The sequence below is a fragment of the Asterias rubens genome, chromosome 18 (assembly GCF_902459465.1).
Source record: "Asterias rubens chromosome 18, eAstRub1.3, whole genome shotgun sequence".
Classification (NCBI taxonomy): domain Eukaryota; kingdom Metazoa; phylum Echinodermata; class Asteroidea; order Forcipulatida; family Asteriidae; genus Asterias; species Asterias rubens.
Window position 1 is genome coordinate 5,696,780 of NC_047079.1, and position 10,533 is coordinate 5,707,312.

Here is a 10,533-nt window from a genome sequence, read left to right on the forward strand (position 1 = left end):
GGCTTACTAGATGACTTCAATTTAAACCAATTGCCTTCAACAAGGGTGTTTTGAAACATGGATGGAGGAAGGAAATCGTTATGCTCTGTTCGTTAAAGGTTTATTTTTTGACTCGGTGACTTTGTTATTGCTCATGGAGGAATAAATTAATTCCTCCATGGTTTGCTTTAACATTCGTTTTATCTTGCGACTTAAACTATTTATTTTGCTGTGTCTACTGTTCAGACGTAATAGCCCATTAGAAAACAGTTGTTCAAGCCTTCGAGGCAGATTTAGAAAAAAAGACTCTGCTAGGATTGAAACGCCCGGCCATTAAGTTTTTTTCTTCAAATTCGTACATGGATGAAATTTGTCAGACTTTAATCAGAATTCAAATTTGTTTTAAAGGCAGTGGACACTATTGGAGATTACTCAAGGTAATTGCTAGCATAAAACCTTTCGTGGTAACGAGTAATGGGGAGAGGTTGGTAGTAAAAAAAAACATTGTGAGAAACGGCTGCCTCTGAAGTAATGAAGTTTTCGAGAAAAGAAGTAATTTCCACAAATTTTATTTCGAAGCCTCAGACTTAGAATTTGAGGTCTCGAATTCAAGCATCTGAAAGCACACAACTTCGTGTGACCATAGTGCGGCAAGGGTGTTTTCCTTTCTTTCATTAATATCATGCAACTTCGATGACCGATTGACCTCACATTTTCAGAGGTTTGTTATTTTATGCATATTATGTTCAGATACACCAACTGTAAAGACTATTCGTCTTTGATAATTACCGATAGTGTCCAATGTCTTTAAAAATCTGTCTGGTGCATTTTCGTCCCGTATGACAAGTCGGCTTATCCTCGGTATCATTTATTTGCTTTTCTTAAAAACGTAATTTTCATAGGCTGTTTTGCCACAGAAGGGGGACTTCTCTTTGGGTGTATATTGTACAAAATATCCAAGTTTTACACTTTCTTGTCAGTAATGACTCTCACTCCTGGATATAAAGGCCATGTCACACGAGGCAATTTACGGGCAACCAGTTCCAGGCAATCTCCAGAAAGAAAAGGATTCCCGTAATTAATTGTTAACATTTTTCTTTTGTGTATCGAAAGACATTGTTTTAAAATTGACTCCATGTGCTACCAAGGTGGTCCTGTCGTCTGGTTGCCTCAAAGTTGCCTGCAAAAGTTGCCTCGTGTGACAAGGCCATAAGACTTGTTTGTTTGTCTTGGCCATGCCAGCTGCATCTTGAATTTCAACAGCCGCTATTTATATAGATCCAAACTTTCTCGGTTCAAATAAAGGTATGGATTTGACATTCAACACTATGCACTTCATAGTGACTATAATAGATGTTGTGCACCATGTTAAAAGATATCCGATCCTCACGCTTGATATTCTAGTTCAGAACTTCCTGGGGGTTTATTTTCATATTTACATGAAGAACAAAAAGACCCAGGAAAAACGACGCCAAGTTTGTTTCAAGGCCATTGTATTCATCCCGAACATTGACCCCCTTTGTGTGAGGTGAATCTGTTTGAATATTGATTTGAAAAACCTTGGCCCACGCTTCTGTAGTCATTGTCAATCAGTAGGGCGCCATCACTCGAGTTTCCTGGTCAGTGAAGTGAAGAGAAATTAAAGACAAAACTTTTTACATGTTTTTGTTTTGGAGACGAAGTGCAGTGGAGTAAATGTAATTCAGATTTGAAGAAAATGTGCAAGCGTCTTAAAGGCATTGGATACGTTTGGTAATGTCAAAGACCAGTAATATCACTTGGGGTATCCAAACATGTGCATAAAATAACAAATCTTTGACAGTTTTGGCTCAATTTGGTCATCGAAGTTGCAAGAAAACATTGAAAGAAAAAAATACCCTTGTTGCACAACGTGCATATTAAAAGGCTCCTTGTGTTATTTGAGTGAGAAATTACCTCTTCCTCAAAACTACGTTACTTCAGAGGAAGCCGTTTCTCACAATGTTTTACACTATCAACAGCTCTCCGTTGCTCATTACCAAGTAAGTTGTAATACTAACACTATTGAGTACCAACAGTATACATGGCCTTTAAGATCTTTGAGGAGTCAAGTGTGCGTAATCGCCAGTGCCTTTTCATGTCTTTGGTGCGGTACATGGAAACAATCACTGGGGCCAAACAATGGTGTACGTCCACACGAAGTCAATTTTCCCAACGATGCTAAACTTAGCAAGGGACCTCTGCTAAATTCCTGTGGTGTGAAAAGAGGCAAAACAATGCAAATGCGACTACCATCTCCTTGGCTTGTGTCACGCTAGGTTAATTTATAGGCAGCCTGTTTAAAATACAAGTAGAAACAACATGCACGATTCACTTTAATTTCTCTGATCAGGTAACCAAAACATAATAAACTTGTGAAAATATCTCTTCATTTCCCTTTTGTGAAAAGGCCCTTTGAGTTATAAGCGAATATCGTCTTTTTTATAAGGAAACAAAACAAACCTTGAAACAAACACGGCTGTGGGCTTAAACTTTTGTTTGAATGTTTTATTTGTTCGGTCCTAAGCGTCAAACAATTGTATTTTGTGTTATCTAAATAAAAATGGGAAGAAGAATTTCAATCAAAAGTTCACGAAGGAGAGCATTTTCTTTTACTTTTGTTATTATCTATTCCTCGCTGTTTTAAATGTTGAAGAAAGCAAGTGACACTACGTTTAACCCACTTCACCATTTCACTTCTGAAGTCACCGATTGAGCCTCAACAAAACAAAGAGTCCCACGAGGAATGTTCATAATTTTCAATAAGTCGACTTACACCCAAGCTACTATTTACCAAGGGACCCTTGCTAAAATGCTTTCGTGTGAACGGTGTTTTAGTAATAGTGTTCAGCCCAAACACCGAGGTTCATCCTGGGGATAGCGGAGAGGTCCCGGCAGCTCACCCGTTGGTTGGAGAAGTCATTCAGCAGGCAGCCCGTTCGGTTGGGATAACGATAGTATTTGCTGTACTCTACGAAAGTTGTGTAGGGATTCAAGCTCCTATATAAATTCAAGAGCAAGATTTTTCGATTATTTATTTGAGAAACTGAAATAATATTAGAGAAAGACAAGTGGAAATGTTGAAATTTGTACATCAAAACTGCCACTATTGAAGTGCTTTTCAATGGTGACGTTTTATTTATTTTTCTTCAAAATCGATTCAAAAAAGGAATCCTTACAAAAAAACAGGAAAACTTGAGGATGGAAATTCTGAAACAATGTTGATTTGGCGTTTCACAATGTGCAAAGTTGACCTCAATATTACATCTCTGGGCCCGATTTCATGTGCACGCAAAAAGCAGTTAAGCACAACACAATTACGCTTACTGGCAGCGTGAACTATCTTCATCAGCTTGCAGGAATGGAAATGGTTGGATCTCTGGCAAGTCGTCAATGTTGTCACATAGCACCCGGGCCAAATTCGACTTTCGGATCTCATCTTGCTGGGCTGCGAAATAAAGACAACAGTTTATTAGCAAGTGGACGGTTAAGAACACCGGGCATGCACTGGTGTTTGTCATCAGCAGAGAGTGGGTTCGAATCCCGGTCTTTTTGTGGAGTAATTTTTTTTTCCTTCACACAATGGCCGACCGTGTTGGTTCGCAAGTAAAAAGAAAACCGTGCAATTTTGAGGCACGTTTTTGTTGATCATAGGACTCTACATTTGAATCATCTTTCTAACCATTTGCATTTCATAACAAACGGTTACCAACAGTGTAAAAAAGTCATGGAAGAGTATGGGTTAGCTGTTTCTAGTTCAAGCAAGCACATTTTTGTAAGGGGGAAAGGTTATTGGTCAAAACTATATTAGGTCAACCTTATTGTGACTGGTTCCCCTATCATTTTGTCAAGCAGGTTGTTTGTTTTCAGCTTAACAGCTTTATGAAACTGTTTTTTTTTTTTTATAATTTTGCCCAAATTCTGGTCATACAAATTCCATGAGTTAATCAAACTGAACTTAGACTCTTACCATCAGTGAGAGCTTGCTGTCCACTCTTATTCTCGTACCAGAAACGATCACCGTACTTGAGGGATCGGAACTGCTTGCCGATCAGACACGCCAGGGTCGGCCCAATGAGGGCACCTGGCATCGGCGGCTCGGAGAAGAAACCGACGAAGGGATCAATGTCACGGACGGTACTGAAAAGCATTTCAGAATGGTTGTTAAATAATAAATAAGTATTTGAAGAAGACCAGGGTCAAATGTCATAGAGCTGCTTAAAGGAACATTACAGAATTAGTAAGATAAAACTTGTCTAGGATATAGATTTGCATAAAACTTGCACGGTCTATTGATGATGATAGTAGACAATATCCCTTGAAATATTTTTTTTTTTTTTTTTTTTTTCTTAAATCGATGTCATGCAAAATGTATAATCGGTTTTTTAAAATTTTTTCTCGTGACCCAGATCGCCGATCGACCAAAATATAGTTTTGTAATGAAACTGGGCCCATGATCAAGATAAGACTGTAGTCCTATAAAGGCATATTGTTGAACAAGTTTTCATACGATAAAATGTTTGGAATATACAGGGTTTTTCCTTTCAGACAAAACAAGGTGGTTAGCTTAGTATATTCGAAATGAAGAAATTGTCACACACAAAATGTTTTATTTAGGAGGACTTAAAGTTCAGTACCTGTAAATTGTCCTGAGGCGTTGGGCAGTCTTGTCTCCTACGACTGCGGTCAGTTCTTGCCAACTACGTACCTGACTTAAACCACAAACGTCCTCCCTGAAAACTGTGTATCCAGGTAGACCATGATCGCGTCCTCTTTGGATGTTGAGTGAAACCAAATCGAGCCCAAACCTTCATGGATAACAATGATATAGATTTCATTTTAATGACAACAAAATATGGACCAGAACTGCAAGGGATATAAATGGGTGACATTTTAATATGAGGAGGTCTCAGGGGTGCATGATTCAAGACAACTTCCGTGAACAGTAGAGCGTTACAAACGGAACAGGAGTGCAAACGGTTGAGTGAGTTTTGGGTAGTCAAGGTAACATTCGTTGATGATAAACGTAATTCTCAGATGATTATGTGAGTGTTTGCTGTGTTGCCAATATTATTCTATGCATCTAGTTCAAATTCATATTTCAAAGCCCTCACGAGAACCACATTTCTGTTAATACTTACCCCTTTTCCGGGTCTTCAAATAGATGATCAGTAAGTGCAGGTGAGAATGCTCCATCTATGACGAGAAGAGGTTGCACCAGCATCCCTCTGAGAATCGACCCTACTCCTCCCTCTTCGACATTGTACACGTGTGTCGCATTGAAGAAAGCCTCCCTCGTCTTGATATCACTGAAGACTCTCTGGAACTCCTTATCTACTCTCCAGATAGTCGTCGGTATCTGGCTGTGACCCAGTCGAAACACCGCCGTGGCAAAGCCGTTCCGGACGGTCGCATCAACCCTGGTGCGGTACAGATACTCAGCCAAGTCCACCCGGTTCACATCCAGCCTGTACCTCCTCATGTACCTTTGGCCAATCAGAAGAGGCAGGTACTCGTTGTAAACGATATGCTGCCACTCGGCACCGACGATCTTACGCGTTTCGTCGAACACCCTGTCCCCGTCCCAGTGCGGGTTGACGCCCGAGAGCTCCCGGGCGATGCGGTTGTGCTCTCGCAGCCACACCGTATGAAGCGCCGTGAGGCCAACCTGTTCAGCCGCCCTGTTGTCACCGGCCAGACCGCACGATACCTTGCCGTTCCGTCCAGCACAACTTCGAAGATTATTGTCAGGTGGAAGGAGTCCTTTTCCACCGGGGATGGGATTTGGTGTGACACGCATGAGACCCTGGGGATCTAGACAAGAACACAGTCACACATTTTGGGGGAAACGCCAAGGAGGTGCGTGTTCTTCTTAAACAAGTTTTGAGTTTAAATGAGCAGGGTGTGGGAGAGTTACGAAACACAACTCTAACTTCACTGGGGCTAAGTGCGAATCGTACGAAAATTTATACTATGGCATTCGTGAGCCTCCCTATTCACATACCGAAGGATACAGGCAAGAATGTGGACAGGTGGAGTATAAGGCCTGGTTTCACGAGAGACACACTATGGCCTTCTCGAAACATTGGCTATAGGGCTCCGAACCTCAATCCGCTTGTAATACAAGCCCCAGACCGAATGCACACATTTTCACAATTTTGGACGGAGCCTGATGAGCCAGTGCTCCAAAAAGCAAACGCCGTGGTTTCGAAAAGGGTAACATGACCGAGTTTTGAGAGTGTGCACTCACAAGGCAAAGAAACCACCACAAGACAAGCGTTTCAGCTGGTGGACTCCCACACCAATACCACTTTACCACATCTACTTGTGCCAGTTTGGGAAAGCTAAAACTCAGGCATTGCAAAAGGGTGCTTCGATGCGAGTGGTTGTCTTTTACGCTCGCATTTTTATCGATCGCAGAAGTGAAGACTTTATTAGATAGAATACAGAAGTATAGCCTAGTGGTAAACACAAAATTGGAATCAACATTGCAATTCCCGTAGGTCTGTAGCAAGCGTCTGTCTTTTCTACGGATAGTTTCACGGTAAAAAATATGTCACTTTCCGCCCTCTGGTCCCTCCTTGATAAAAAAAACACACAATCCACTACAAAAAAGAGTGCATTCCTACCTCCAGTTATCCTAAGGCTGTTCACCTTAGCAAGACTCGACCCATAGATGAATGAAGCATCTAGGTACGCAGTGATGATATTGGGTTGGTCGTACGCCCACGGTTGGTAGCCGTGCAATGCCGGTGCCGCCACGGACCTCACAAACTCGATGCAGTCCTGATTGGGGAATACAGGATCTCCTTCTGTGATTGGAATCGGCAAACAGATGTGAGATGTCTGACATCCGGTACATGTATCTGAAACCGCAAAAAGGTGTCATCTGTTGAGAGGGATGCTAAGCAGATATTGCTTGACAAATTTCTTTGCTAAGCAAATATTGAGTCGGGCATGCCACCAGTCACAACAATGTAAACCGAATGCACTTTTATCTGGTAACCTGAGTCTGCTAAGTGCTAAGCAATACTATGTGGTCAGCAAGTTTTTGTGCTTACGTTCTATACGAAATTGGGCTCTGGTATATTGTAATGAGCAGCCGCTCACCCTTGAAACCTGGCTTGAATCCCGCCCGGCCCAGATGGCTGACCGGTACAATGCTCACAAAAGGCACCCTTCAAAGAGACTTGGTTCTTAACCATTTGATACGGTTATCAGTCCGTACCCGAGTACGAAGGCAAATCAGTTTCCTAAAAAGGGGTTTCGATACCCACTAGTCTAAAAACATGTCTGGTCTGCACATGTTGTGATCTAATTCACATTCTTCTAACATTTGGGTTAATGGAATTGCTTTAAAGGAAAATTTGGTTTTCTTTCCCGTAAGATTTTAGCAAAACAATCATTGTCAACAAGAGCAGTTATAGGTGTAAGAGCACCTCAGGATGTTGAGATGTTCTTTCTTCTCACCAGATTCTACAGGTACTTGGTCAGTGTCATGGATTAGAAGCTGGCCAAAGTGAACCATGAGGGCGGCATAACCATTGGCAATCAGATCATCACTGTCCTCTGTGACTTGCCTGGAGATAGCTCTTGCACTGGGCAGCTCTTGCCCCGTCGTTGACTTCCGTGGAGCTTTTTTGCCTGGGGAAAAATAGTGTACATGTACATTCAAAATGTTATCAAACGGAAGTGCATAAATGTGGACTTATCGTGTACGAACACGATAAGTGTGGGTCTATAGTGTACATACACCATACATTTGGAGTAATTATGTACGTACACTATAAGTTTTGGACTTATCGTGTACGTACACGTTATCATATGCGTACACGTTATAATGTACGTACACAATAAGTTTTCAATTGATCATGTACATACACTCACACGATCAGTTTTGATTCATCGTGTTCGTACACGAAAATTTAAGAAATATTTGTGTATTCATGCCATGGCGGCGTATAATCAAAACACAAAGTCAACAATCAAATTTATTTTGCAAAAAAATGACATTACGTAATCCTCACCATCACTGTAGGCGGATAGGGTGTATCTCCTTAGCGGAAGATTAACCATCCCCCATTCGGGCCGACGTTGATTGTTGCAGCTACCGTCGAAGGTTCGGTGCTGCTGACTCGTTGTGTCGTCACAGGTGATTCCGCCATAGACTAGCTCAAGTCGTTCAAGTATTCTGCTGATCAGTGTGTTGGCTGTTTCTGGGTCGAGGCTAAAAGTGCAAAGTTAGGAGATTTTGGCCGTGGTGGGGAATTCATCAAATAAGAGGGTTCGATATCACAGTCAAACATAATCTGCCACTCACAGGACACATACCCTTACATTATGAAATTAATTCAGGTACCAATTTTATATCTGGAAAGCTTGTGTGGGGCTTTTTCAGTATGAATTACTTTGTCGTGTCACTTTCAATTGCAAATATAATTGTCAACCTAATAACGATGCTGTTTTCAAATATTATTTTAAATACGACGAGCATGCTAAATTGCAACAAAATTGGGAAACACATTATTAGTTAGGCCTACTCATGAATAAAATCCGTTTGGTCACTCGCAAGAAATCTGAGCAATCTTTTGCGACCAATTGAAGAGATGATGACACTCCTGAACTGTCTCAAGACATCAAGGGGATACCTAGTAAATGATACATCACCATCAACTCTTTCTGGAAAAACAAACCATAAAAATTATAAATTATTTATTTGCAATTTCTTTGTGCTATTTTCATTTTTGGAAAACTAACAATGTTATGTACATCACAGCCAGACACACAAAATAAATAACAAACATGTCAACATGATAGCGTGGGCTTGGTTCTTGAAAAGGGTTTGACATGGTTGAATACATAACATATAGCCTTTATTCAAGGCGCTCGCAATTTTCCAGATAGTATACAACACCTATAATATGCGCTGTTTGTCCTGCAGGAAGACGTGGCAACCGGGGGATGAAGAAACAGAAGTGGGGACAAATTGTTAATTTATAGGTAATAATAATAATATGCTCATGTACACACCATCTGAAAGTATAATTGTCGTTTGCAATTCCAGTTGTTTCCAGTCAGCACTGTCAATAAGACCCTCTAGGTGAACAAGCAGCTCTGTGTCATTAGTTGATGCGTAGCATGACGTCACCAGTAACATGGCCAATAAGAGCACCCTAAGATGGCAAAAATTAATAGAGTAGAGATACTATGTGTGTCACATCAATGGATTGTCTTTCATACATAAAAATGCTCATGTTGGGTCCCCCCTACACTTTTATCGTCAGTGCAAAAAGAAAGAGGGGCCGGGACATACGTTTCCGGAACCGTTTCACATCTTCCAATGTTCTAATATTGAGTTTAATTAGGTAATAGTTTACGGTCTTGTCAGCTAACGCGCTGCTTTTTAGTGTTTTTTATTCATTTATTTGTGGATAATATTTGTTAGCTTTTTGGTTTACAGGCATAATGTTTGGTCCCTGAACAAAAATTTAAAACAGGAACGTAACATTATAAGGGCTACAGGCTGACCCATTCGTACACCAGGAAAGACACGGAGACCCGGAGGCCAAGGCATCTGTTGCCCTGGTCTTGGCCTTGCTGCCCCTTCAAAAGTTTCATATTAACAAAGATGTGCAATGGAATTGGCCTTTGCAAAAAAATAATGACCTCGCCCTTGGGCTAAACATTATTGTACGTAAATCAGACTAATACGCCTAAAGTATGAATAATAAAATATACTATTAACAAACAGAAGAAATAGTTGTTTTACTTACATGTTTTTGTCCGATTCTTCACGCATTATGTTCTCGTGTTACCCGTAACGATGAAGTTAGAATCAATCTGTAACTTGTACACACGATGAAACCCACACCCCTACGACAAAGCCTTCAAACCTGATGACGAAGCACCAACACGTGATCTTCGCCACCCAATAAGGTCGCTAGTATTTAAACAACATTTTAACGACACGTGTATTTTTTATAAAGCACCGTATGGTCATCCACCCGCGCAATATGGGATCCCCTTCGAGTGGTTTTCTTTGGCATGAAAGGACAATTGTTGAGTCTGTTTTCTTTTAACTCGTTAATGGTGCTTCCGCGAAGCGTTTTGGCCACTTTTATAGCGAGGCGCAAAAAGGTGTATAGAGTGGGCCCCAGTGTACCGTGTGAGAGGTCAACAAACTTGTGTCTAAATGACGGACGATGATGTAGATTATTGATGCAAACGCACAGATCTAAATTTGGTTATTTTCAAAATTATCTTGAATTAGTTTTTCATTTATTCACTCATTTTCAAATTACACGTATATCAAACTTGCCCCAAAAAGGCAATGGACACTATTGGTAATTACTCAAAATAATTATTAGCATAAAACCTTTCTTGATAAGAGTAATGGGGAGAGATAGTATAAAACATTGTGAGAAACAGCTCCCTCTGAAGTGACGTAGTTTTCGAGAAAGAAGTAATCGTGCTCTATCGGTCAGGCTTTGGATTGATGATACCCAAGCCTACATCTGTATGGACTGTAAAAGGGGT

The 10,533-nt window shown here is 40.8% G+C and overlaps 1 protein-coding gene across 1 annotated transcript; it reads right to left on the reverse strand.

Moving 5' to 3' along the window:
- Positions 1-2,496: 2,496 nt before the first annotated feature.
- On the reverse strand, positions 2,497-9,796 carry LOC117302617 (lactoperoxidase-like). The gene is made up of 9 exons (XM_033786597.1): positions 9,771-9,796; positions 8,025-8,224; positions 7,468-7,641; positions 6,627-6,863; positions 5,139-5,811; positions 4,635-4,805; positions 3,968-4,137; positions 3,325-3,445; positions 2,497-2,997 (listed from the first exon to the last, which is right to left on the reverse strand). The coding sequence occupies exons 1-9, from the start codon at positions 9,794-9,796 to the stop codon at positions 2,832-2,834; spliced, it is 1,938 nt and encodes a 645-aa protein (XP_033642488.1). The 3' UTR covers positions 2,497-2,831.
- Between the last annotated feature and the right edge of the window lie 737 nt (positions 9,797-10,533).